Source organism: Chondrus crispus, genomic scaffold, assembly GCF_000350225.1.
Source record: "Chondrus crispus Stackhouse genomic scaffold, scaffold_20, whole genome shotgun sequence".
NCBI classification, from domain to species: domain Eukaryota; phylum Rhodophyta; class Florideophyceae; order Gigartinales; family Gigartinaceae; genus Chondrus; species Chondrus crispus.
The window spans coordinates 226,129-253,767 of record NW_005179090.1 but is presented as its reverse complement, the minus strand read 5'-3'; the positions used below and the strand labels follow the sequence as shown (position 1 = coordinate 253,767).

Here is a 27,639-nt window from a genome sequence, read left to right as displayed (position 1 = left end):
GGCGGTGTCTTTGTAAGGACGTATCTGCGTAAAAAGATATCATATCGAAAAAGGCTTTACTGTTTCATAATTCCGTTCTGTTTGGCGAAGTGCCGCGTCTTTGCGCATATGGATTTTTTCGAAGTGCAATTAGCTATTCTTGAAAAACTACCCCTTCTGCGCTGTCTAAGTATTTTTTATAATAGTCAATATGTAGCCGGAAGACCAAGTAGTCGCGACGCAATAAAGTCTCCGACGGCCACCCGCTCCTTCGGGGATCGGGGGGTATCGGAGTTCACGGAACCACAATATTCACTCTGCTCTGTGGTGTTCCAGGCTGGTCGCTTCTTCATTCCAAACGACCTTCAGTAGCAGTAAAGATAATACCTCCCTTCAGACTCTTCAGATGAATTCGCCAGAACGATACTGTAGCAAATCTTCGTCGCTGCCAGAGCGAAACCTTAAAATTCCTTTGCACCAGCAATTGTATTCAAGAGCCGCTGTCCAACTCTAAATTCGCAAAAACCTTTTGACGATATCAGTATCTTTTCAGAAGGCCATTAACACAGCGATAGACGTGCAGAATATTGAGACAAACAAAAGAGAATTGCGAAACTGGAGGACAAGAGACGACCATGTTACAGTGCTATGAAACGACACCAAGGAAATATGGAGGCGCGAAAACAGTTACACGAAGAAGCACAGTTTGGCTATACACTATTATAAAGCACGTTGCCAATGTCGTCGTATTTATTAGTACTTAATCTGTGTGGCTTAGCTAGCGAAAGATCTTGGCTATTCCGAGTTTGTCATCCTGCCAGGCTATTAGTTCGTGCCTTGAAAGTGCTCCACAACTCATGCCTACGTAACGATTGGTGAAGATCACACGCCATTCGGAGGGTTATTTGGGAACAGGGACAGTGCTTGGCGACGCAAAACACCGCACGCATTGAATTGCCCTGAAACGCATCTCGTGAAACAACCGACAGCTTTCGGATCACAGGTTCCTCCCCTTCCGTATATATACTGTACCGTTCTCATTGGTTTAATTCTGGACACTTTCCAGAAATGCAAAAATCAACGTTTTTACCAGTCAGACCAAGGTTTTTTTTGCCATTCCTGAGCTCGTCAACAGACGGAAAATGGGAAAAGGGGTCAATTCTGGACAGGGAGTTGAGCACTCTTATCGATAGTGAGACAAACCGACGAGGCCTGAGGCTGCCACTTCCGTTCTCTCGTCTTCAACACACCCTTGCCCGCCGATATTGCCACTTCTTCGGACTTGGGCGCCATGACGCAATTGGAATATCATCCAGAACGTCTCCCTTTAAGTCAATCAGCCTTTGCGCGAAAACACCGTCCTCACCTGGACAACGGTTTCTTTGTTCCCTTCAAATGTGGTCTCTGTGATAGGTATCGGGGTGCTCTGTTCAATGGCGTTTTCAGAATTGAAGACACTCTAAAGTCTTCGCTTTGGGGTCCCTTTTTCTGACCTTGCTTGAAGACGCTGTGCTCCGGCCATGGGTGCATTGACTTTACGACCACGTTGTGAAGTCTTTGCAAGCTTGGGTGGAGAGACCTGCGCATCAAGCAAACTTTTGACATTGAACTCATCGTTCAAACGTACCTGTATCTCTGGTAGTGTATTACTGGCCGAGCCAGGGCCGTTTGATAATTGTCGAATTCTGTCTAGAAAGGCGCGCGACTCATTTCTAACCTCTCCCAAATGAGAATCACGAACTGCCCGACTACTTCGTGTGTTCACACTACTGCACAAAGGTCCTTTGAGGTTATCACTGGCCTGACGAGGCGCAATTCGGTCAAGAAACCTAAAATCCACTGGCCATAATCCAGACTCATAAAATGCCTTCCTGGCAATCTCTGGAGTCAACGCGCGATAACCCGCCACAGCGAGCTTTATCTTAAAAGCAGAGTTTGCCCACGTCATGTGGCTGATCATCAGGAGCTCATCCCGTGTAGACCGAACCGTTTTTTGAAAAATTCTATTCACAGACTGGTCGCACGGCTGCAACAGATGGGTTGTATTAGCAGGCAACTTGACCACCAAAATTCCAAGCTTCTCGCATTCTTCGAGCTATACATCGCCCTGTCTAGAACTGTGTCCGTCTAATAGGAGAAGGATATGCTCATGGGGTGGTATTGTTTTTCGCGCATGTCGATTGATATGATGAACAGCTTTGACAATTACGGCTTTGTCGATTGAGCCGTGTGGTGTAACAACAAGCTCTGCGTCATGAGGAAACCATTTTTCGTTGCACAACCAGTGTACTACACCATTCGTATTAGTGAAGTCCTCCCTATCGAGAGGCTTACGCCATGATTTCATGACTTTCTTACCAGAGGCTATCAAAAAGGGGCGCTATGTTGCCACATGCTGCGACAGCAAGTCCTGCCGTCAAGTGCTTACCGGGATCCCTAATGCCCAAGCGTGCACCGCCCTGCTTGCTGCTGGACGAGATGAAGCACTTGACTTTACGACCGTACTCACCGCATACAGCGGTTTCATCCCAGTTCCATATTTTGTGAGGGTCTCTGAGGACCTCTGGGAACTCTTTCTGAAGTTTCAAAATAACTTCCTTCAGACTGCCCATATGTGTTGGATTCTCTGCGGCTAGCCTTGTCATGGAAACGTTCTGGGATGCCCTATAGGCCAATTATCTATGTCGTGATCTGAATGAGCGTATGGCGTCGGAGGATGGGTCGCGGTTAGAGAATGCATTTTCTCTTCCTGCCGCTATCTTGCCCTGAATGCTCTTCATTAGAGAACAGTCAACAGCAAAACCTTTCTCAGCTGCTTCGAGAGTCTTGTGAACGACAAGACTCTGCTCAGCACTTGTGAGAACTGTGCGACGGCCTACGAAGTGTTTTTCCGGATCGAGCAGTTTTGCGAGCTGTTGCGTGTCCCCATCTATGATAGCCTTTCGAATATTATACACTGTCGTGCGAGTGACACCACTTTGGGTGGACACTTCCCTTGGAGAGATGCCGCGCTGCAGGAGCTGTAATGCTTTTTCCCGTCTGATACGCTCATCTTTTCTTTTAGCAATCCTTTTGTTATGTGCGATAGTTTGAGCGCGCATGGAGCTCGGCATGTTCGCACCACCGATCAGGAGCACTGTCTACGGAAGCATGGGGGAGTTGGGAGAGGGGCGGTAGGCATTGAAGGATAGGGGAGGGGTGTGTGAGAGAGATAAAGAGGTTCGAAGGCGGGGTACTCAAAAATATATTGTCCAGAATTGACCCTTTTCCAGAATTAGACCAGTGAGAACGGTACTGTATATATATAAGATCATTGCAGCTAGCATTGGGTGTTTCCCAATGTAATTATCAGCGCAGGTAAAACAACGATCTGCCTGATGCGGTGATTATGAGTCCACAACTACTAAAATCCGTGTCTGTGTGTCTGTCTGTATGTCCTTGCGCTCCCGCGTTGCCATTGGCGCACGGGGGCGGCGGCGCGGTGACAAGTGGCGGGCACGTGCGGGGCGCCCTGGCCTGCGGCCAGGCCGCCCCGAGTGACAAGTGGCGACACGTGGCGGTTTTTCGCAGGCCAGGCCGCCACGGGGACACGTGGCGTGACAAGTGGCGACACGTGGCGGTTTTTCGCAGGCCAGGCCGCCACGGGGACACGTGGCGTGACAAGTGGCGACACGTGGCGGTAAAATTAATTTTACTTTGAATTTCGAACTGTTACACCAATGCGGCACTACAGTAGCGTGCCGGTGACAAGTGGCGACACGTGGCGGTAAAATTAGTTTTACTTTGAATTTCGAACTGTTACACCAATGCGGCACTACAGTAGCGTGTCGGTGACAAGTGGCGACACGTGGCGGCGCCCCTGGTGACAAGTGGCGGTGAGGCGAAAGCGCGCACGAATAGAAACGTTTTTTACATAGCGGCACGTCGGCAGCACAGTACCGGCTTTCGAGTTCAACGACCTTCAGCAAATTTTCACCACGTGACGGCTCCCTGGTAGCGTGGTGACCAGAATCTGGGCAAGGCAGCGATCGTGATTCTATGCCGGCTTATTAGTGGGTTGAATACGGCATTCCCCGCGAAAAGTTTACCGGATTGCTGGACGGCATCCCGATAGTCCCTAGGTGCTATTGCGCTTTGCTTTTAGTAAAGCGTGGTAGTCTGCCGCTGTGCAGGAAGCCTAATCCGATAGCGCACCATTTCTTGGTGTTGTAGTATCGGGCTCGGAACAACGGTCTCCGCAGAGCAATCTGCGGACGTCGGACTGACGTTGTTTTCAACGTCGACAACGAAGATCAAACGCAGCCTCCGTCAAACTATATAGGCTGCAAGAAGACCCAGTGTAGGTGCCGTTAGGGCTTGGGAAACCTAACCACCGCACTGAGGGAAAAGGGAGCGCGCGTACTTAGCGACCCCGGCGGGAAGAGCCTTGCAAGAGGGATTCATTCCGGCCAAGCTTCGTTCCTCTTTCTCATCTGTTTGCTACGATTCTGGCACACTGCCAGCCTTCGGACCCTCTCTCGCTGTGGAACGACCACCTGGGCATGTTTCTCACCGATATTCGCAATCGTGCACGCGGACAACCCATTCGAAGACAGCAGCTTCGCGATGATCACCACGCCACATCTTACGTGCTTCGAGAGGTGCAGGAGGCCCTGCTGACCGTGCGTTCCGACTGGACGCTCGCAAACTTCGGACTCCCACTGCCCGATGACATCCTTCCCGCTTTGGAACAGCAAAACGAGATCGAGACCCACGAAGCAAGAGCGCAGCAGTGGGAAGAGCGACTACAGACGTCGTTGCCGCTGTTGAACACAAATCAACGCCATGCCTTTGACGAAATAGTGGGCTCCATGCTTCCAGGCGTATCCGTCTCTGCATTGCTTCAAGGATCCTCAAGCGCCGTGGCGGGACCTTCTATGCCGACAAGAAGTGGTCGTCTCTTCTTCCTCGATGCTCCTGGCGGAACAGGCAAAACATTCGTGCTCAGCGCCATTCAAGACTTCCTTCGTACGCGCCGTAAGCAAGTCATCGCTGTCGCTACGTCTGCTGTTGCTGCTGTGTTGCTCGACGGTGGAGGCACCGCTCATTCCGTGTTCAAGGTTCCCATTCCTGTATCTGCCGAAAGCACGTGCAGCTTCTCCGCAAACTCCGACACTGGTCGTACACTGCAACAAGTCGATCTCATCATATGGGACGAGATCGTCATGTGCCATCGACATTGCATTGAGACTGTAGATCGCTCCCCTCGCGACTTGATGCAAACCGACCGGCCCTTCGGAGGAAAGTTCTTCGTGCTCGCTGGAGACTTTAGACAAATCCTTCCCGTCGTTCCGGGCGGGTCCCGAGGTCAAATCGTGAGCGCGTGCGTCAAGGCTTCCCCGCTGTATCGAGAGTGCCGATTCCTGCGCCTTACCGAGAACATGGGCCTTGCTGCTCTCTGAGCGGACCCTGCAGCAGATGTGGAGGCTCTCAACTTTCCAGAGTTCCTCCTCAGCGTCGGGGAAGGCAGACTTAACGGCGAACAGCGCCCGGAATGGATCTCACTACCACAGTCCGTTGCGTTCAAGCATACCATCCGCAATTTATGCCTCAAGGTCTTCCAAGGGGTTCGAGACAATCACGCCGACCCTGCCTGGCTCACTAAGCGCGTTATACTCACCACAAAGAACAGGCCGCTCGACGAAGTCAACGAGGTCATCGGCAACATGATTCCGGGACCGTGTCGAACTTATTTGATCGCAGACAAGGTCGAGAACGAAGACACCAACGCGCTAATCTATCCCACAGAAATGCTCAACACCTTGACCGCCGGATCTGCTCTACCAGACCACAAGCTCAAGCTCAAGAAAGGCTTCATCGTCATGCTTCTGCGCAATCTCGATCCCGCTACCGGTCACGTCAACGGCGCGCGATATGTCATCGAGAACATGACCAAAAACCTGCTCTTTTTACGCGTTACCACCGGGTCACACCAAGGCAACAGACTGTTTCTTCCTCGAATGCCCTGCGGACCAGGAGACGACAACTTTCCCATCCCTGGCTTCACCCGAACGCAGTTCCCCATTCGCACGTGCTTCGCCCTTACAACGAACAAAGCGCAAGGCCAATCCTTCGGTGGCCGCATTGGTCTCGACTTGCGAGATTACTGCTTCTCGCACGGTCAACTCTACGTCGCACTATCAAGGACTACTCACCCAGGGAACGTCACTGTCCTCACTCGAGAGTCCAATGAAACAACGCGAAACATAGTGTACCCCGAGGTCCTTCAGTAGTTACCAAAAAAAGTAAACGCCATTGTCTTTACATCTTTTCATTGCCACCCTTCCCAAATAGTGTTCCTCCACGCTTTCTTGGCTCGGCGCGCAAAGCGCGCACGGAGCCCACTTGTCCTGAACTAAAACAACCACAGTACGCCAAATCCATATCTTCATGGCTTTATGAATAATGGTGGTGGTGCTACAGGGCGGAAAGCAATCGAAAAGATGCTTTAATTGCAACAATTTAGTTGTCCACCCGATGCAATAGGCCTTAAAGTCATGAAGATTGTGTGATTGAAGCGAGGGGCGCAGGCTTGTACAGCATTGAACACTTGGCAGAGCAAAGAGTTTCTCCAGTGGCAATATTGTACCGAAAAAGTTACAATACCATGGAAGCGAAATGGTCTGCTTACGCAACCGCTCTGGCACATTCCGTGCGCTCTACTTGCAAGTGCACCCGGAGCGGTGAGAGGTTGTGTTCTCTCACCATATATATCATCTCTGTCATATCCGTTTCGTTGGCGACCGTGACAAAATCGTCTTCTTCATCCAAATACTTGAGCACAAGTATTTCCGGAACCTCGAAAAGCGTCTGCAACTGACTCATGAACGACGCACGAGAGGCATCCGGTAGAATTCGCAAACGGCGGATATCTCCGTTAAACTCTGCCTTCACTCCGATCAGTGATCCGCCACTTTCCTTTTCGCAGCCAGCAGGCGTTTTTGTACGAGAGGCGCCGCCTTTGAAGGGCGGCAACGACTGCGCGACTAGATTGCTCGACTTCCGATTGGAGGGCAGCGGACAACTCCGGTGCCCGCGCGCTGCCTGCTTACGAGATGCATACGGCATTTCTTCGTGACTCAAATGGTCGTCGGGCAACTGGTCCGTTGACTCCTGGCGCCTGATTTGCTCCGATAGCGAAACCTTCATGTACACCCTAGTCGGCGTTTTCCGCTTCGGCCTGGGCTGGTTCCGAATGAAATCGTGTGGGCGGGCCAACTGGTGGGCCGCGGGGGGATCCTTCTCCGGCAAATGGCCCTTGATGGCTCTCCGAAACAGACGATTAGTAACCGAGAGATGGCGATCAGACTCCCCCCTCCGCAGCGAAGGGCCGTCCGGGCGGGTCAATTGTGAGCGTACCAACCGGACAGCGGGACGGCTGTGACGCATGCGCGGGACGGAAAGCCAGCCGTCGTGTGCGTCGTCGTCGTCCTCCGAAACGAGCTGGACGTCTGGCTCCCTGTCCTCCGTATCTCTGGACGCAGAGAGGGCGTAGCTAGCGTCTGAATTAGAGACGGTGTTCGGCGACGGTGTGTCGTCCAACTGACCAATACCGAAAGGGTCTGCTGTGGCAGACTTGTCGACTCGGTTGAGGTTGGCGGCGCGTCGAATGGTGTCCGCCCGGCCGAAATTGAAGGGGTCCGCTGGGGAGGACTTGCGGACTGGGATGAGTTTGGCGGCTCGTGGCAAAATCCTGGTCGAGCCCGGGCGTGTGTGCCTCGCGGGGCGTTTGCTGATTGGAGAGTACACGGCGGCTGTGCGCACGGGGCCGCGGCGGCCCACGTTGGGCGCGACGTCGGTCATGCGGAGCAGTTCGCGGTCTCGGGGGCAGTCAGTAAGTGGGACGACGAATGGCTTTGCGGCGTTTCGGCGCGGGCGGCGGTACTCGGTGGGTCGGGCGCGGTGACGCACGGCGAACCCCGTGACGCGGACGGGGCAGGCGTCAGGTGACCGCAGGATGGAGAGACGCGAGGTGAGGGGGTGCCGGAACAGCGGGAGCTTCATGGCGAGGTAGAGTGCATAGCATCTGTGGCACAGTGTGTTGCGGCCGTCAGGCGACGTGCACCATTGGTTCGTCTCGGTGGCGCGGCAGATGGGGCGCAGACAGCGCTTGGGGTGTTGCGGACGGGTGGGATTCGTGAGGAATGGCTTGGTCTCGATGGCCAGGGCCGTGGTTAGGCCGTCCGGCGAGGTTGGGGGGGAGGACATGGGTGCCGTTCCGTGAGATGGAGGTGGAGGTAAGTGAGAGCAGGTGGCAGGTGGGATGGGGGGGATGCGGGGGATGGGGCGGGACAGATTTCACCATTTATAATTTATAATTATAATGGGTGAGCCGAAGGTTCTTGCTATGGAGGCGGGCGGCGTTCCGGTTGGCTGAGGTTTGGGAAATTGAGAGTGCTCTTTTGGTAACAGCGAATGCGGGCGCGACACGTCGCCTCGGATAGTCCCTCGAAACATGTTTCCATTCCATCCCATCATCAACTCCGTCACCATTGTCGTTCAGGGAAAACTCGTTCTACCGCTTCTCAATCCTTTCGACCAATCGCACTCTAATCGGATTCAGAGAGTACTTGTCCGCCAGTCCAAATAGTTCCCGCATATCCGACTCCGTCGAAATCGTAATATAGTCATCCTCATTATCTCGGTATGCAAGGCAAACCTTCTCGCTTAATTGGAAAACTTCTTCCATCTTTCTCCGCAATTCTAAGAAGGAAGCGCTCCGGGAGATCGTCAACCGATGTATCTCCCGCCTGTACTCAGCTTTGACCGCATATAAGCTAGACATCCCATCGGCTCTCTCATCCGCACTTCTCTTGCTTTGCGACCCTACCCTTTCTATGTCTGGCAAATGCCTCCTTGCATCTGCGCGCTTCTTGTTCCAATCCTTGTTTGTACTGCATGGAGACCCCAGCTCTTCCTCCTCGTCTTCAAACACAGAATCTGAAACTTTCCGCAATGCTTCCTTGCTGCCATGCATTACCGCTCTGCTACTATCCCTTGTACCGTCCCTCTTGTGTTGGCTGTTCCTTTTATCACCTCTTAAGCCAGTTCTTTGCCGTTCCGGCACAGGTGTGAACGGCAAAGTAATGCCCGCACCGGCGCTCCTTCCAACTTTGTCACTCAGGGCGCCATTGCGGCCACTAAGAGCTTGTCTTTTGTTACACCGAGCACCTCTTCGAGATTCATCCCCATCAGGTGTTGGACGTTTACCGACAAGGGTGCAAAAGCTGTAGTCGTACCCTCTGCGCCCCAAAAATGGCCTGCTTTTCAATGGTTCGCCCTCACTAATGCGCTCAAATCCATCTGCAGTGATTGCTTCACTTTCACCTTCTACGTCGATTGCATCAGCGTCTACTGTACCGCTTTCAATTGCATCCACGTCAATGACCTTCGAATCAGAACTAAGTGCATCAACATCAATGGCCACGTCCTCTTCGTCCATTTCGGACTGACATGGTGTGGTTGAAGCGTTTCTGTCTGCTACTATTGCTGTGTTCAAACGCTTCCGAATAAAACGAGAAAACGGGACAGGCGCTTCACTTTTGTCCGGTACCACATCTTGCAACTCTTGCGGCTTTTCCAGACTTCTTTTAGATCCTTCTGCTTCCGTTCTTGGCGTTGGATCCGACGACATTCGACAAGTTGTGTTGCCAGAAGCGCTTGACGGACCGGGGCCGAGCACCAACTCCGTCTCTGAACCAGGGAGGGGGTCTACACAAGGCCGAGCCCTCTGACCAACTGGAGATAGGAGTTGAGAATCATTTGCTTTCAGATTTTGCGCAGGAGTTTTGTCATTTGAACCGTTAGCCAGGCCAATGACCATGCCAGAGTTTGTACCAGTGGCATCATCCCCCTGCTCTTCCGGATAATGTAAAGGGATCACAATAGGTTTGTCCAGCTGACGAGAAGGTCGACGGCTCCCAATCCATGCCCCATGCATCTCTAACGGTTCGTCCGTGTAGCATCCCCGCCTGCGGAAGCCTATTACTCGGGATCGACGTGCCCCCGGAAATGGGGCTGCCGATACTCGATGTGTCTTACTGTCAGCATAAACAACCATGTCGTGGTATTCGTATTGGAGACCGCAGGAGTTACACAACGTCTGGTAACCGTCTGGACCCGTGCGCCAAATCGAGGAGCTACGGGCTTCACACTTGTGGCACCTTCTCTGTGGCACAGGTTCTCGCCCTCTGCCTATCAGACCGTATGTATTCGGAAAAGCAGCGCGTGGAGCTGGTTGTACTTGGCATGCCAAGTAGCTGCTTTCGATCCGAGCAGGTTGCACAGAGCTCGCGGCTGCAGTCGAATTGACCCGTTCTGAAGGAGTCCCGTGCACTTCTCTCGCCGCAGCAGGGTTGTCCTGCTGCGTTATCACGCGTTCATCACACGAAAGAGGCGGCGTTCTCTTTTGATTTGAGCCTAACTGCAAGATTGCGTTGTGAGTGGGTGAAATTGGCTGTGAAGGGTATGTTGCTGGGCTGGGGGGAGATTCCGTTGAAATTTGCGGGTAACTAGTTGAGAGTTCCGGTACTTGCTGATGTAAAGTTCGGCCACTGAGACCGATTGGGCCCCGTGAAGCAGGAGCAACTAATGGAGAGATGGGCGGAGCTCTCGTATATAAGCCCGGTGCATGTGGTACTGGGGCTGCGATACAGTTTTGGCCCATGTTCGGCATCGGTACAGATGGCACAGGCCGATCAACACTCACAGAGGAAGCCACAAGTGGACATGAAGATATCGCCGCAGCAGTCACGAGAGGAACAGTGGGAGACGACATTGGAACGGGAAACGCGGATAATGTCGGAGATGGTACTGATGAAGGCATCACAGCAGGCGTAGGTGCAACGGTGGGTAGCACTGTCGACACCCGAGCAGTGCGTCGTTGCGTATGGAAAGGAAGGATACCCGAAATAGAACCTCGTGGGTTGCATATCGCCCGGGTCGGGGTTTGTTGGGATGGTCCCGCAGTCGAGACTGTAAGTCTCTTATGTTTTGTCAGTGCATCGAAAACTGTGGTTTGAGGCCGCAAGTTCGACAATGCCGGCATTGCTCGCCTCTTCAAGTTTAACGTATGCGGGAATTCTGTCAACGAGTCAGGCCTCTTTCGCTTTGAACAAGCCGTTGGCTTATTCGACATCGGTGGATCCAAAATTGCGGCCTTTTCGCTCCTTATATCACATACAAGTACTTCAGTCAAAGATAAAGGACCCGGCACACGCTTCCTCCCCTCCTTCTCTGAGGGGCAACCGGAATCCGCCGTGCGATACTCTCCCTGTTTCGATAACTGCGAGGGCTGATCGCAACGCTCCTCCTCAGCGGAAACGCAGTCAGATACAGGCTTTGGCAAAGTGGATGGCGATGCCGGCTTCGAATGTAGAGATTCGGGCGCGATCCGAGGCGCAGCTGTATCAGGGATCCCATCAACATCACCATTCACTTCATTCGCTTCCCGCTGAGGGGTCTTGCAAGCGGAGTGCATCTCACCGTAATGAGACCCCGGTACCACTAGATTGGGCTCCCATTTGCAAGTCTCCCTCGCTACTTCCACAGCGTCCATCGGGTTTACCATATTTTTGATCTCACTCTTTGCATCGCCACTCCGATGCATAACGCCCGTGTGATCGAGGAGCTTCTCACCTTTTTCGGTTTGTGCCACGGACAAAGTCGGCTCGCAAGTGCTAGCTTCCCTCTTCACTTCCACAGTGGGTTCCGTTTTTGACCTCTTTGAGGACGCGTGTTGCCCAGAGGATTCTGGAACTGAATTCTGAAGTCTGATTGCCGATATACCAAAACGCTCCTCGGCTTGGCGAGTTGGACAAATGGACGGTAGTAATCCATGTTTGTGTCCCACCCCAGGATGTTTGGCTTTAACACTGGGTGCAGAAGTCTGTATCGGTGTGTCAATAAATATGACATCTTCGGACTTAGCCAAACTATCGCGCACGCTATGCAATTGCAGCTCTTGCTCCTCTTTTTTGATACTGTTAAGTCTTATCTCCTTGGAGGGCGTTGAGCTCGATTCAGGAGAGTGGCCGATTGAGGTCATGCTCGACTGGAGTTGTTGAAAGGTACATACATTCATCAGAGGCTGGCACTCTCCCAATGTTTCTGCATCGGCTTGCTTCTCAGCCATTTTTAAAGGCTCTTCTTTTACCAAAGAGGCCCTTGTTGGCTCAATCGGTGAAGCTTTCACTTCACATACAGGTTGTGAAGCGTCGCGTTGTGGCATCTTGTCATGGGAACCCCATGAGGGTGACGCGGCACCTCGCTTCCACCCATTTCCTTCTTCTGAATTAGACACGAGTTGCCGAACGGTCAGTTTGGGCGACGGGTTGTCGGACGGATTTACTCTGCTCGGTGATGGCACACCGGGTGCAAGTGAGCAGACGGCCACGGGCGAGTCCTTCCCATTCACCTGATGAAGTGAGGGAACGACCTCGGCGAGACCGCCCTTCTGAGCAGGAGGCAAACCTACTATAGCCTCGACTGGAGGCACATGTTTCCATAGTGACGGGCATGGCGGACGTCCACCGTCGGACTCACCCCTGTGTCTTTCATCACTGGCGCCATCAACTGCTTGCGGCTGACCAGAATGATCCACTTGACCAATCTTTTTGGAGGGAGATGTCAGCGGAGGGGGCTTTTCGTCGAGGCGGAGGATACGCACTTGCTCAGTCTTTGCAAGTGGGCTCAATTCTGCTTGCTGGGACGGTGGTGGTCCAACTCTGTTGACGAAGACGGGCTCCGACTTTTCCAGAGGGCTGTCGTCGATGACAATTGGCCCCGCATCCCGATGATTTCGGTCCGGGCCGGGTACAATGTTAGGTGAAGCGCTCTCCTGGACTTGATGCGATTCTAATGAAGGATGGGTGTGGTTGCTGGGAGACTCGGTGAGATCGATTACTTCTCTGATCAGGACTTGACGATGCGGTGCAGTGGGGCGTGTTGCTGTAAAAATATTATCTCTAGCTACCTGTGAAGGCTCCGGAGCTCTAGTGGAGGACTGAGGTGCGTCGGGAACACGTTGAAGTCGGTAGCTTGTCGGCGTAGCAGAGGTAGCCGCGGCTGGAGCTTGTTCACTTCCGGGCGGAAGGGGATTGCCATACGGATGAACATCGGCTTCTGCGGCCGTGTCTTCGGGCGTGTCGGCCATTTTCGAAAGCTCGAGTGGTTCCACTGCGGTCGGGTTGAGGACTGTGGCGAGGTGGATGGAAAGTTGCTGTTGAGATGGGCCCGGCGCCTCGTCCAGCGAGGCGTCAATCGCACAAGGCTCTGGTGCGGTCTCATTCATTGCACCAGCGAGTGCAGAGAATTGTTTCGGTGGTCGCTCCTCGCTCCGGTGTGAGTTGGTGCAGGGGCTGTATCTGACTGGTGGCAGTCGATGACCGGAATCAATTCTATGAATGTTGCTGGAGACAGTGCTGTACAGTATCATGTAATTTACATGGGAATCCGCATCCCGGAGTGGCAGCACTGTATCATCGACAGGAATATCCGTTTTTAGTTGGTTTTGATCTAATCGGTGAGAGATGTGTATCTCCCAGATTCGGTTACGTATGATACACCCTGGAGGCACAGTGACAAAAAACGATTGCATCTTTTTCATTATTAATTTTGTGTTTTTGGATTCGAGCACACTCGCCACCACCGGCTTCATCACCGGCTTCATCACCGGCTTCATCACCGGCTTTTGATGTGATTGTGCAGCATTTCCCCACCTCGTTTTCTCAGCGGGGTTGCTTGTGCCGTTTGGAGAGGCTGGTCAATGGAAGGCGGTCTCTGTTTAAGCAAAGCATATCGTTCTGCAGTGTTGCGTACGTGGGGATCCACGTCGTGACTGCCAGAGGTCTGTTTGCAAAAAATGGGCCTGTAGGACCTGCAAATGAAACTGAAATGGCGCGGAGATTCCCCCGTTTCGAGACTTGTGATGGGAAACCCGTTCGCGTCATGCCACATTGCGCTCCACGCGTGGAAACATGAAGCTGTTGTGAAAGAAGCAGGAGATGCTTGTTTTGCTAAATATTCAAGTGCCAACGAGGTGGTTGAAGTATGAATGTACTGCACCAGAAGTCTACATATGCAATCCACAGCACCAGATAACCCCGCCATAATCAATCGCATCGATGATGGGATTAAGGACAGAAAGGACGTCGCGATTCGTTGATGCTCCTTTTCGTGCAATCTACTGTACATGTTATGATTTCTTCGACTAGTACCCTTCAAGGGTACAGCACAGCCTTCCTGAGAGAATGCCTCGCCAGCAATGGCAACCCAGCAACCACCGCATCATTTTGATCCCATTTTTTGTCCCAGTCAACATCTCACATCTCCGGTCACCCGACCTCCGCCGCCTTCCCGCTGTTTAACCGGCCGCCCTCGATGCCACAACCTCGCCCTCCCAGCCCACCCCTCCCCTCCCTCAGACCTCCCTCCCAACTGCAGCCGCAGTCCCGATCCACGCCCTGCCATGCTGCGCGCCACCCGCCACCTCCTTCGGCGCACGCGTCTCCCCTCGCGCCGTCTCTGCACCCCGGCGCGCGAGCAGCTAAGCTACGACGTTGTCATCGTGGGCGCGGGCCCGGCCGGTCTCTCTGCCGCCATCCGTCTCCGCCAGCTCGCTGACCAAGCCGACGAGGACCTCTCCGTCTGCGTGCTGGAAAAGGCCGCCGAGGTCGGCGCCCACGTCCTCTCCGGGAACGTCTTCGAGCCGCGCGCCATGGACGAGCTGCTGCCGCAGTGGCGCAAATCCGCCCCGCTTGGCGTGCAGGCGGCGAACGACCGCTTCGTTTTTCTCACGGAGGACAGGCAATTTCCGTTGCCCACTCCGCCGCAGATGAAAAATCATGGCAATTATATCATCAGTCTGTCAGAGATGACTAGGTGGCTCGCCGAGCAGGCGGAGGAAGCCGGCGTGGAGGTTTATCCTGGCTTTTCGGCAAGCGAGATGTTGTACAAGGAGGATGGCAGTGTTAGGGGTGTAGCGACCAACGATTTCGGCATTGCGAAGGACGGGTCCAAGAAAGAAAATTATCAGCCGGGGATTGAAATCGTCGGCCGCGTTTCGTTGCTGGCCGAGGGCGCGAGGGGCTCGCTGACAAAAGCGGTAGAGAGCCGCTTCGGCTTGAGGGAGGGTAAACAGCATCAAACATACGCGCTCGGGCTGAAAGAGGTCTGGCAGGTCGACCCTGCCAAGCATGAGCCGGGGAAGATTGTACATTCAATTGGGTATCCAATGGATTTACAGACATACGGAGGGTCTTTTCTATATCATATGACAGAATCTAGGGTCGCTATAGGCTTTGTTGTTGCCCTGGACTACGAAAACCCCTACCTCTCCCCATTTCAAGAATTTCAAAGATACAAAGCTCACCCGTCCGTGAGGCCTTTGCTAGAGGGTGGCGAGGTCTTGCAATATGGAGCACGGACGCTTAATGAGGGTGGTTTGCAGTCCATTCCTAAGCTGGAGTTTGAAGGCGGAGCTCTCATCGGGTGTGCTGCTGGTTTCGTGAACGTGCCGAAAATCAAGGGCACCCATACTGCCCAGAAAAGTGGTATGTTGGCCGCAGAAGCGGTGTTTGAAAACCTCAAGGAAGGGCGCGACTCAGCTCAGGGGTACGAAGAGCGCTTGCGGCAGTCTTGGGTTTGGGATGAGCTCTCGGTGGTCAGAAATATCCGCCCCGGCTTCAAGTATGGGCTGTTACCGGGCCTTGCGAATGCAGCTCTTGAGTCGTATGTCACACGTGGGCGTTCTCCTTGGACAATTTCGCATGGTCATCCCGACCATCTGGCGACTAAACCAGCGAGGGAAGCAAAACAGATTGAATATCCAAAGCCGGATGGCAAGGTTACCTTCGATATCCTTACTTCGCTATCATTGAGCGGCACGGATCATGACCATGATGAACGCTGTCATCTTGTCCTAAAAGACGACAGTGTTCCGGAGAAGCTCAACCTCCCGCTGTATGACGCTCCTGAGAGTAGATTTTGTCCTGCCAAAGTGTATGAATATGTGGAGAAGGAAGCAGGCAAGATGGCTTTGCAAATCAACGCTCAAAATTGTCTGCATTGTAAGGCATGCGACATTAAGGACCCCTCCCAAAACATTGAATGGACAGTTCCACAAGGTGGAGGTGGCCCAAAATACACAGTAACTTGACGCAGTAGAAGGAAATAGGCAGTGACAGAACTGGACTTCGATTTCCGCGTCACAATGCTCTTCTCGCTGCCATTACAATATGCACAACCTTGTCAAAAACAAATCCTCTAACAAACGAGTTCAGTTCCGCATGCAACACATGTTGATGTTGTTTGGGCATTAGTCAAGTCATTTTACATAAATATGTACAGCACGGTATGTATACCAACTACGTTCACAAAGAACAATACTGTAGCCTCTATCGTCTTGGGCGCACGAAGTGCGGCACTTTTTGGCCGGTTGCATTGCGCAATATTTCAACCGCGAAGGAAGTGGAATTGTGTACACAGCTCCCAACGAGAATGATTTGGGCTTTCAGCTGATGAGCTGCTGCCGCTGCTGACGCTGTTGTGGAACCCTCAGGAGGGATGAATGCGTTCTTCTCCCTGTTGATGGCAGATATGCATTTGGCTTCCTCGTATGTCACGCCGCCAGCAATCACAATTACAAGCTCTCGAGGGGCGGGGATGAAAGGCGAAGCGCCAGTTTCACTACGACCCAAAATGCTCAGTCCTTGTAGGTCATCCTCTGCTCGAGTAAGAGGATATTCCATGGCCTTTAGCTTACCTCGTAAAAGGTCATCAATCGTGTACACGAGGAGGGGCTCATGTTGTGTATATATGTTATCCACTCCGCCTATTCCTCGACGAACCGTGTTGCTTGCCATGGCGAAAAAAGAACGATTCGAAAACACATCGGAAGATCGCCTGGCTGCTCCCGCATATTCCTTTACGGCCGTAATAAGATGTATACCATCAGATCCCAGTCCAATCCTGTGGAGCGCGTCCTTCATCAGTGGCAGCCCGCGGTCGTTAGTGCCCTCATACCTCAAGCCATAGAGCATCACTATACGCAACTTGTCTGATTTGCTCACATTTGGCTTCGACAAGAGTTCCATGATACGTTTCCGATGGTCTGCTTCTGCTTCGCGACAGGCCAAGTCTTGCTCTAGTTGCGACACTTCCAAAAGATTCATTTCGCCGACCAAACGCGATAGTTCACCCGCCAATGCCACATGCTTGCTCACGTTAGACGACGTTTTCCGAAACTCTGGATAGTTTCCGACAAACTTCATCATGTCTTCGATAGTGCTCAAGTTACTCCTACTCTGGCTCTGCACTCGAAATTGATCCACCATATTTTTCAGACTAACGCCCAGGTCGCCAAAGTTCTTGTAGCGATTCTGTCGGAAAAACTCATCTTCTACAGGATCGAGAACAAGCTCTTGAAAATCGTCGGGGACGTTGGGCGCGTCCTTCAGGCTGACGCGATTGAATTCCACTCCGATCAATTCATGCGCCATCGCCTCATACGTCCACTGATTGAGCAGCGGCGTGACAGGATCCTCCCTTCTATCTAGCACAATCAAGAGCGGCTCGCTGTCGCGTTTCCGAAATTGGAACAACTCATTCTCTTGTTCCATGCGTACGACAACTCTCTCCGCGATCGCGCAACTCAAAGATGAGGCCTTCTGGAACCTCACCCTTGGCCGCCTCTTGATCGCTAGCAAGCTCGCAATGACGCCATCCACAGTACGCTCCAGCGCTAGACTGCGCAGGTTCGCACCCGTCCCCTCCATGGCTGGCAAGCACGGTACGACGGCAAAAGAGAGCAGAGTGCGATGCAGCGGATAGAAATCCGCAAACAGCTCCCTCACATCTGTCACGCGTTCCGATAAGTCTGCATCAGCAATCTCTTCGATGAATGAGCGGCGCAAGATGTTTGTGAAGCAGAGTTTGTAGGACGCGAAGCGCGGCGCATGCAGCTCTGCTCGCAGAAGATGGATGTTTTCTGCTGTGGGCCGCAGAAAGGCTACTGCGCGGACGGAAGAAAGCGCGTTGGAGGGCTTCTTGGATCGCTTGAGCGTTTCGATGAGTAGGACGGAATGCGAGAGAAGGGTCGATTGGTTCGTTGCTAACGAAATGATCCGGGACGTCTCTTGGTCCAGGAGGAGCGCCTTGATCCCGGGGACCGAGGAGACGAGATCGTGCATGTGCGCTGCTACCGCGGCTATCGGATCCATGTCGCGCGGTGGCGGCCGCCGAAGGTTCGCGATAGGACGCAGGCGTGGGGCGAGTGAGAGGTGAAGTGCCCGGTCAAGGGCTATTGCAGGGGTGAGGATGGGGGGGGGGGGGGCAAAGAGACACAAGCAAGACTGCCATTCCAGCAATGCGACCGTGTGTTTTGTTGTACATCACCTTTCTGCACAACATGTTTTTCATAAATCACCCTTCGAAAAACGGGCCTACGTACAGTATTCTTTTGCATCACGCAGAAGACCTGAGCTTCTTTCCCGACCGAAACTCTGCTTTGCACCGTCGCCTTTTCACCCGAAGCAAACCCCTTTGACCGACTTGCCCTATTACCCGGACGTACTTCCAGTAGCAGCATCGCTGGGTGCATCATGAAGTGTTGATCCTATCTGGGCAAGATTCTGAGGAGCAACTGTACAGTATGTGAGAAACGCTCCACAATTTCTAGCAACAATTCCATGCGCACGAATTAGTCAACGAAGTCACTCGTGTTTATGCAATTGAGACATCCTGCTTGTTCCTTACGCATCGGTCATGGATGCTTGAATTGATGTTGTTTACATGTACATGAAACTACTCACACCATCACTGATGAAGCCACCGCAACGCCGCGCATGCCAAGCAAGCCAAACACGCCATCCCATGACATTTCAAGCACCAGCCGCCCCCTCTGCATCCTATCCACTACTCGGCGAAGTAAGGTCGTATTCGTAATACCTATCCGACACGTCACAAACCGCATCCCACATCCTCCTCATATCGTCATCATCCTCTAGCGCATGATCTGCATACTTGATCATCTCCGCCACCACGTCACTTGATCGAATCTTGTCCAAGAGCTGCAGCGTCCTCTCCGGCGGCACCTCCTCATCGGCCATGCCATGTAACAACCTTACGGGACACGTCACATCCAATGACCCCTTCTCTCCCCGCATGACGAGCCACTGCTTGGCGTCCTCCAACAAGGCCTTGCCGATCGGGTACGACCGGAAGCCCCACGGCAGGTTCACACTGCCCGTCACCTCGATCTCTTGCTTCTGTTCGCTCGTCAAGCTCGGCCACAGTAAATCCTCCGTGAAATCCACGCTCGCATTGACACCGACTAGCCCGACAACCTGTTTCGGTAGCTGCATCGCCACGTGCAGCATGATCCAACCACCGATCCCCGCACCGGCGATGACGACCTTTTCATCGCCCACTACTGCCTTTATCAGTTTTACTGTGTCTGAGATCCATCGGGTGAGGGTTCCTTTCTTGATAAAGTCACCCTCGGAGCGGCCGATACCAAAGTACTCTTCGACCAGAATGCCTTGCCCCTTCCTCTTAGCACTAATCTCCAAGTAATTTGCCTTGGCTTGTCTCCAGCGCGAATAGAAGAAGCCGGGGAGAAACACAACTATGGGCCCAGAACCGGGAAAGTAGTCATAGGCAAGCTTGTGCCCATCGATTTCAATGCGGCAATCATGTCCTGTGCTCGGGGTAGCCTCTACGTCGGAGGAAGTGTTAGCGGAAGCGGACCCCGGCGCAGGCGCCGCCAAGCAAGATGGGGAGAGATGGGCGGCGCGGTATGCTCTTCGCGATGGCAATTGCGGGCGGCAACGGGTCGTGGTCGGTGCTACTGACCGATGGAACGACGTCGCTCGGGTAACAGGAATGGTATGAATAAAAGCATTCATAGTGAGGGGAAGGGGTGGCGAAGGGGAGGAAGAAGTGGATGGGAGGGTAGGGATGTGAAAGTGTGGTGTAGACCTGACGGCGTGGAAGATAGGAGGCGACGAAGAGATAGGTAAGAGATCAATCGAGATATCGGCAGCTTGGCACAATTGCGATATGTAAGCTGGTTAATGTCAGTATCCGGCTGCTTTAACTGCGGAGGAAACCAAGGCCTGGGATAGTTTGCACAAGAAATGACAGTGCAGGAGGAGATAGTCAACATCGGCAGGCGATTCGAATGCCTTTTGTAAGGTTTTGAAAGCGAATATGTCAGATGCCTTTCCTTCAGTAAAATAGCTTTATTATTTTAAAAACTTGTTTTTTTTCGATTAAAACTAAATATCTTGACAGAGTTGACGAGAAAAGTTTCCATTGGTTCCTCACAAGAATCCGACACAGCCCCTAGATTCCGTCTGGATCGGTGGATGCAATCTGGACTTCTCTGCGTCCTGTGAGCTGTTGCCAAAAGCGAACCAACTTGAGATTTCACGTCGCAATGGCGTTCAATATCCCTCCGTTGACAGAAGTTGCAACTGACGTCAGCTCAGCTGGTTTCACTGACGCTTCGTCAAATCCGGTCTCGGTTTCTCTCACTCGAATTGTGCGAGGCAGTGCACAATCTTCATTCCGCCAAAGCATCTGAAATTGCTCCATGTCTACCAATTTGTGTTTCATATGCTGACCAAACACATTTCAAAGCAACAGACTAGATTTCTCAAAATCGATTCTTTCTCCAAGTATTCAAAGGTGTCATCGGGAACAGTTCTGGATAAAAACAATGTCGAAGCCAGTCCTCGCCTGGTTGAGTCCAAAACCTTGCTTTAAAAATTACATCCATGCATCTGCAAGAGCGAGCAATAGTCATCTTTCGCATGCCTCACTAGCAATGTTGCTGAAAATATTTCCACCGTCTCTTCACAGACAAGTAACGTAATATGGATCTATAAAATTTCACTCCAATCCACTCTCAATCTCTATGAATTCCTTAATTTCGTCATCGGAAGGTTGTGTGAAAGCAATAAATAAAATCACCTCATGCATTTTTGAGGAAACCCCATCTACACTCAATACATTTCCTCTTTCGGCAGAAGCCCAAGACACCCGGCACCTGGTAACACATACGAGAACGAATCTTGACGTCATCGTGGTAAAAAGCAATGGATGAAATTTCGAAACATCAAAGGCATGTGGCTTCGGAGCAGTGGGCAGCCCCCTTCAAGAAAAAACTGCAGTGCAGCGATGACCGATACTCACGCAATGGAGATATTGCTAACATTCGCTCCCTCGCCCTCGCTCTCTTCGCCTCCCGCAACCTCAATGAAGTCAAGAGCCTCAACATTCTCGAGATCATTTTGGAAAAACTTGAGACAGAACGTGCCAACAAAACTGAATTTGTGAATCTCCAATGCGTCCCATTGCTGATTCACCACATGGCGAAAAATCAAGAAAGCAGAGATACTCAAACGATATCTTGTCAGGTTCTCACTTCTTTATCCATCGACGATGAGACATCCCAAACGGAGATTGGAATAAGGAGTGGAATCGAAGCTACTGTAATCGCGCTGCGTAAATTCAATAGAGATCCAATCGTATGCAGGGCTGCTTTCTCGGCCCTGAGAAACTTAGGTATGGTTGCAGACAATCGAAATCAAATGATAGCTCTGGGCGTCTTGGAATGCATAGTCGACAGTCTGGAACACTTTATTGAAGACAGCATCCTCACCGAGAACGCCGTTGCCACTAGTGCCCGTATTGTCTTCGGGCATCGCAAGGCTCGGGTTGCGTTTGGAGAAATGGGAGGCATTGCCCTGATTACGTCGGTTATGCAAAGATATGAGTTTCTTTCAGAGATACAAGGTGAGGCTGGCCTTGCTATTCGCAACTTGGCTTTTCAGTGTTCTCCAAATCACAGCCATATGCTTAAAGCTAACACCATCAATTCTCTCTTCAGAGGACTGCGTATTCATGCGGACAACTATTCGGTAGCAAATCAAATGATTGCTGCAATTGGCAATACAATATCTCTGGATTGTGATGCCAGGCAGCGCGTGCTCGATGAGAAAATTTATATCACTCAAACATTCCGGACCCTTACAATCTACTCTTCAGATATCTTCACCGTCCGAAAACTTGTGACCGTGCTCTTTCACCTTTGTGCGAATGACCAGCGATCTAACAAATCTAGCTCGAGAACTTTGTCCATATGTTGTACGAAAGAAGGCCTATGCTCAGGAATAGTGGAAGCAATGCGCACTGCATTGAAAGAAGATGGCGCTGTTTTGGCCAAGCTTGCCATTATAGCGCATGAGCTTTGTCTTGAGAAGACATTCAAACAAAAGATCGGTGAGTGTTACATAATCAACGTCCTCTTGAAGGCGCTGGCTTCATCCGATTCAGACATCCTTCGGGATCTATTGCTCTGCCTCATTGCCGTTTTATCTTCAAGTCCTGAAAATGTTCAAAAATTTAACGGAGGGCGAGGATGTAATATTGTTCTAAGCGTGATGAGAGAGAATGGTCGAAATGAAGATGTGGTTCTGCAATGCTGCAAGACTTTGGATACTGTAGCAGAGGGAAATTTTTTGACATCTCCGCAATTTTTTAGCACAAAACAAGAGGTGGCTTCAGTGGTCTTCAAAGCGATGAAGGACTTCCCAGAAGCTGCCCTCGTTCAAGAGCACGGTTGTTCTTTGTTGATCAAAATCGCTGGAATCAGCCGGGAGGAATGCAGTCAGATGGTGAAAGTTGGTGTTCGAGATACGGTTGAGATGGCCCGGGCAACTCATTCGGGAAACACAGTAGTGGAATCCTTATCAACTAGACTTCTTTCTCTTTTGATGAGCGATCACTCTTTGAAGAAAAGCAGAAGTGTCCTAGAGACTGACGTATTCTGAAAGGTGGGTACGCGAACGACTCGCTAGACAATGGAAGTAATTGTTTCAGTGAAAGAAAATGGCAACGCTTCAGCTGGGACCATGGCTCGTGACCCCTGAGAGAGCCTCGACGCTAGGGAAAAGGCTGCATGCGATGGTATGGGAAAGACCAGCCCAGAACAAATGCTAAATAAGAAAACGTCGCCCTGAAATTCAGTTGGGACGGCCAAATAAAACTTAAGTGGAAGCGATCTCCGAGTGGCTTTTAAGCTTCGGAAGAACGTGCTTGACGTAGTTGTAAACCCTTTTGTGATAGTAGTATGGTACAAGTAGTTGATGAATACGCAGATTAATAATAAACGCTAGTAGTTGTGTTACAATCGTACAACATGTTCCCGTTGTGAACAGCCACGACCGGCTTTCAAACGCTCTGTACAACCGCAAGGGCTGGCTCAGTACCAGCTACCACAACCAAAACGGAATTCTGAGAGATGTGGTCCCGAACTACCCAAGGGTGAGTAGCATATGATGGTTGCATGTGTGTTGTCCCAGGATTAATGGTGGCGTAGTAGACCTCGTGTCCAAAGTAGTCAATCCACCACAAGTCAACGACGGAATCGGAGTCGTTAGAGAACATCAAAATTGTCTCTGCTTTGCTGTTCATAGATTTTACATCCCATTGTGGTTGCAATTTCACTGGAGCCTCGCCATCATCCTTAAGAAGCGACTGGGAGAAGCGCAAGGGGGCAGAGTTCAGCTGTGAGGAGAGGGCGGGCGGAGGGGCTGAGACCCCTGCGAAAGGCGCTGCGGCCAATATAATGGCGGCTGCAGCGTATGCCAAAGACTTGCTCACACCCTGCTTTTCCTGTTCTTGTTTGCATGATATCTTTGTGTGTCCGTGATGGCGGTCGGGTTGAAGTTTAGAGTCAACTTGTTTCTGACATCGTTTCAAACGCGATGGCGGGGGTCGGAGAGCCGTTCTCGCTGAAATTTGATGCACCGTGCAGCGAGTCCACCGGAAATTCAATGATTGGCAAAATGCGGTTGTTTCACGAGGCACCATAATTCTCGCCATGCTTGGTTGAGTGCGAGTAAGGCACTCGAAACTTGGAGAGGGATTGCAAGGCGCTGAACCCAGTGAGGTTTGGCAAGTTTGCACGAGCCAAGTTGACAGAGATGACGGATATTTCCTGGTAAGAGCGACCTGTTCGAAGTCCTCTACATCAGTTGACGTGGAAAGAAGACGGCGGCGCGTTGATGGATAATACGCAGTGTGGCACGAAGAGCAATCATGTAGATATTTGCAGGGCGGAAGTGGTAGGCCAATACAATGGCTGTGGCAAACCCAATCATTGCAAAGGCCTCATGCATAAATCCAATGTTTTTGCAACACGTGGATTTCATGGTGAACGGGGAAGTCCTGCGGCAAATGTGTGATCCTCTGTGCCCCTTATTTTCATCTATTTTCATCCACCACGAAAGGGACAGGCCTTTTCACCCACCACGACCGTATATCAGATGTCAGTTGTTAAAGGATAGACATTGATGAGTCCAACAGATGGAGGATGAAATTACTTCAACTTTAGCCTATGCATCCTTAGATGGGAAGAGCGCGCATATCAATGCGCGTGCATGTACCGCATACATGAATACGTCCTGTCGCGTGCTTGCATCGAAAGACTTTTCATTCCCAAAGGGTAAGCACTTTGCATTGCTCTCTTCACGTTAAGAAACGAAAAGCAAAGGAATTGCGCAACGACACAAGCAGATGAGCGGATTTTAATGCATATCTACCGCTTCGACCCTAAAACTTAAATTTCCTTGGCATGCTGTCTGCTGCGACCAACACGAACTGTTTTTACTTCCTGGGTACGATCTTATCTCACCCTAACGTCCATGCCCAACATCCATCCTGAAAGAGTCGGGGCGAAAGGAATCACCACGACGCCGTACGTCCATCACACCTTCATTCATACTGCCAGAGGATGCGCTATATGGCCTCCATCCCGCCAAGACCCGGGCGAGATCCACAAACTTCTAAAAGTTGCGAACGCCTTTTGCGGGCTTTCCTCTCAAGAATTCCACATTACACAAAACGAAGGCAAAGAAGGACTGGAAATGCTTTGGAAAATAAGGAGGGCGAGAACACTGAGCAGGCTGTGCACGTGTAATGCATATATAGATGTTCCCTTGCGACATTTCATGCTTTTTGCTCGTCATGGTAGAAGCGATGCCCTATGCACTTCTACTTTGTTAGAGCACTTCTTCCCGGTGACCGTATTCACTTCTCTAGTCAAAAATTTCTGGCCAAGTGCTTAAATTTTATTGGGCACCTCTATTGCTCCAATTCTCAACAGATTTACCGGAATGAAAACTTGTCATTAGAATATCGAGAGCCGTGGTAGAGATGCTCTCAGTACCCTTCGAAGGGTTCGCCCACGAATGACGATACAATATGGTGCATTTTGCTTAAAAATTGTTCAGAGCCTTTTCTATGGCAACATCTACGCGTTTCATAATATGTTTGCATATGTTGCCCAATGCGACTGTGACGAACCAATTTCGAACTGCAGAAAACGGAAACCAACCCCTCCTGTACAACCCCCAATTGACTGCAAAGCTGGTCAGCACCACCTTCACGCGGTCCGTTATCTCGTCATGCAGTTCCTCTCTCCTCTTATTCCTTGCTTCCTTTCTAAACGTCGGCCATACAGGTGTTGCACAATCGCGATGGGCACTTTTAAATAGCGGCAGGATTCGAACAACCTTGCCTCGCTCACCCATATCTGTGGCAAATCGTTCCGCATCTTGTTTAAAAATGTCGTTTGACTTGGCACCTGCCAATGGCACGACGAAGTGAGAGCGCAAAAACTGCTGCGCGTTGCGTCGCCCCAGTTGGAAATCGTGCTTCCTCTGAGCCTCCCCGATAACCCCCCCAAAGCCATGTAACGTGTCCGTTGCCAATATTTCCTGCCTTCCTGCTCTGCCTGAGCGCATGGGCGAGATCATGAACCTCGAAAGGTCATTCACATTTTCGACTGCATCTGCTTCATCATCTAAGAAGTTCGCGTCGAGGATTAACGATGAGAGAACTCTGAGAAGAGTTTCCGGTATCGACTGGCACTTTTGCTCAGAATAGTCCGTCTCGTATACCTGACGCGACGGAGAGGGATCCACCAGGACCACCGCTCCTTGAGCATTTTCCACTTTTTCTGTTAACACGACTTTATCCGATCCGGCGGCCTCCATCGACATGCGCACCAACTCCAACGGCGTATTACGAAAGATGGCACCGTCAACAGCATCGTACGAGAACTCTGCCGGCATTCCGGCTGGCCAAGCTGCTTCACACTTTCCAAATTTTTTAGTGTACGACGAGACAGGCGCCGTTACCTTGGCCACCGGAAAAATTGCTGGCAAAGTACCGGTGGCTTGCATCGCCTGGCGGACACCATCCCATTGCTTCGATCCTCTTTTTGAGTGCAGGTCAAGGGGTTGCAGCCCTGTGATCTTAGATGGACCGGTTTTAAAGCCTACCCAGTCCCGATGGCGGGTCATGCGTAAATCGCTAAGGCTGTCATCGGCCCCTCTGAAGTTTGAAACACAGAATGGAACGCCTCTAAGATTTCCGGTGGTGATGTAAAGCTGCAAGTCTTTTGCCCATGACGGTGGAGGTACCAAGTCACCTTTCTCCAGCAAGGCATTAGCCGCTTGTTCTGCAGGGAATTTGGAGTTAAGAAGCGAGCAGACCGGATTGTCATAGTCCTTATCCTTCAAGGCGGCTTCAGGGTTTAGGTCGGAGGTGTCGAAAAGGGCCTTAGAGTTGACCTGTTTCACCCAGACATCATAGAACTTGTTATTCTCCGGGTCAGGAGGGTGGAGCTCGCTGGAAAGGGGCTCAATTGAGGTACCAATGGCGGCCATGGCGATGGCAGCCGTGATGCCGCCGGCGGAGGTCCCGGCGATCGTCTTGAGATTTACGCGCCATGACGGGACTGAGTCCGGGTCTTCCAGACGCTGTTGTTCGAAGTCTCTCAGGGCTTGGAGGATGAAGTCGAGGACTCCGGCGGTGTAGGCGCCGCGGGTGGCGCCGCCTGCGAGGGCGAGACCGATGTTAAAGACGTGGTGGTCCGACATGGGAGCTTGAGGTCTATGGTACTGGGGGGGGGGGGGAGTGTTTTGAACGAAAATGATGAGGTTTGGGTGGTGCGTAGATGATGAGAGCGGGGCGTGGCGGTCAAAAGGTGTGGTTATATGGCGGTCAGGAAGCTTGCGTAAGGGCATCACATAAGACGGGGCCGCCCAGAGACTGACAGGGGATGTAGGCATTGCTTGGAACAATGTGTGGTATCGAGCGGTGGTAGCAGTTTAAAGTGCCACCTCGAGTGAAATTGAGAATCGACGGGTGTGGCGATGGGATGGCTGACACATGCTCGAGATGGAGGGAGACGACGAGCACCAACAGGGCATGTGTCTTCATTGGGCATCCGCGTGGCGCTGCTCGGTTCGCAGGGTATGTGTCCGCAGTAGAATGTCCTGAGTCTTGAGCACGGTCTGGACGCGTGGGGGTGGATGGTTTCGTAGACTCGTGGAAGGGGTGAAGGCGGACTGGCGGCCAACAGTGTAACTGGCGGCCAACAGTGTAACTTATTGTACTGCGTGACATTGTACTACAAAGCAATACGGAATGCATTTTAAAAATGCATGATGATTCTGGCCGAGGCTGAGCACGGAATAAGCTCGTCGTAAACAGGACACAGTAATTTGAAAAGGCTGTCCCGCGGCTGAGAGAAGGGGATCTTCAGAA

General features: G+C 51.7%; 9 protein-coding genes; 3 read left to right on the top strand and 6 right to left on the bottom strand.

Annotated features, from left to right (window-relative positions):
• Window positions 1-4,520: 4,520 nt before the first annotated feature.
• Window positions 4,521-6,251, top strand: CHC_T00010041001 (partial DNA helicase). Its single transcript, XM_005715432.1, has 2 exons — window positions 4,521-5,333; window positions 5,532-6,251. Exons 1-2 carry the CDS (start codon window positions 4,521-4,523, stop codon window positions 6,249-6,251), a joined length of 1,533 nt encoding a protein of 510 aa, XP_005715489.1.
• Window positions 6,252-6,645: 394 nt separating this feature from the next.
• On the bottom strand, window positions 6,646-8,226 carry CHC_T00003773001 (hypothetical protein). The gene has a single exon (XM_005715431.1). The coding sequence runs from the start codon at window positions 8,224-8,226 to the stop codon at window positions 6,646-6,648; it is 1,581 nt and encodes a 526-aa protein (XP_005715488.1).
• Window positions 8,227-8,305: 79 nt separating this feature from the next.
• On the bottom strand, window positions 8,306-9,460 carry CHC_T00003772001 (hypothetical protein). XM_005715430.1 is given in 2 exon segments: window positions 8,306-8,533; window positions 8,534-9,460. 1 exon segment carries the CDS (start codon window positions 9,458-9,460, stop codon window positions 8,534-8,536), a length of 927 nt encoding a protein of 308 aa, XP_005715487.1. The 3' UTR covers window positions 8,306-8,533.
• A 4,821-nt stretch (window positions 9,461-14,281) lies between these two features.
• On the top strand, window positions 14,282-16,378 carry CHC_T00008888001 (electron transfer flavoprotein-ubiquinone oxidoreductase). XM_005715429.1 is given in 2 exon segments: window positions 14,282-16,174; window positions 16,175-16,378. 1 exon segment carries the CDS (start codon window positions 14,282-14,284, stop codon window positions 16,172-16,174), a length of 1,893 nt encoding a protein of 630 aa, XP_005715486.1. The 3' UTR covers window positions 16,175-16,378.
• A 34-nt stretch (window positions 16,379-16,412) lies between these two features.
• On the bottom strand, window positions 16,413-18,236 carry CHC_T00003771001 (hypothetical protein). Its single transcript, XM_005715428.1, has one exon. It carries the CDS (start codon window positions 18,234-18,236, stop codon window positions 16,413-16,415), a length of 1,824 nt encoding a protein of 607 aa, XP_005715485.1.
• A 527-nt stretch (window positions 18,237-18,763) lies between these two features.
• On the bottom strand, window positions 18,764-19,922 carry CHC_T00003770001 (hypothetical protein). XM_005715427.1 is given in 2 exon segments: window positions 18,764-18,923; window positions 18,924-19,922. The coding sequence occupies 1 exon segment, from the start codon at window positions 19,920-19,922 to the stop codon at window positions 18,924-18,926; it is 999 nt and encodes a 332-aa protein (XP_005715484.1). The 3' UTR covers window positions 18,764-18,923.
• A 1,194-nt stretch (window positions 19,923-21,116) lies between these two features.
• CHC_T00003769001 (hypothetical protein) lies at window positions 21,117-22,853 on the top strand. The gene has a single exon (XM_005715426.1). The coding sequence runs from the start codon at window positions 21,117-21,119 to the stop codon at window positions 22,851-22,853; it is 1,737 nt and encodes a 578-aa protein (XP_005715483.1).
• Window positions 22,854-23,118: 265 nt separating this feature from the next.
• On the bottom strand, window positions 23,119-23,895 carry CHC_T00003768001 (hypothetical protein). XM_005715425.1 is given in 2 exon segments: window positions 23,119-23,253; window positions 23,254-23,895. The coding sequence occupies 1 exon segment, from the start codon at window positions 23,893-23,895 to the stop codon at window positions 23,254-23,256; it is 642 nt and encodes a 213-aa protein (XP_005715482.1). The 3' UTR covers window positions 23,119-23,253.
• A 1,202-nt stretch (window positions 23,896-25,097) lies between these two features.
• On the bottom strand, window positions 25,098-27,116 carry CHC_T00003767001 (hypothetical protein). XM_005715424.1 is given in 2 exon segments: window positions 25,098-25,301; window positions 25,302-27,116. The coding sequence occupies 1 exon segment, from the start codon at window positions 27,114-27,116 to the stop codon at window positions 25,302-25,304; it is 1,815 nt and encodes a 604-aa protein (XP_005715481.1). The 3' UTR covers window positions 25,098-25,301.
• Window positions 27,117-27,639: the final 523 nt, after the last annotated feature.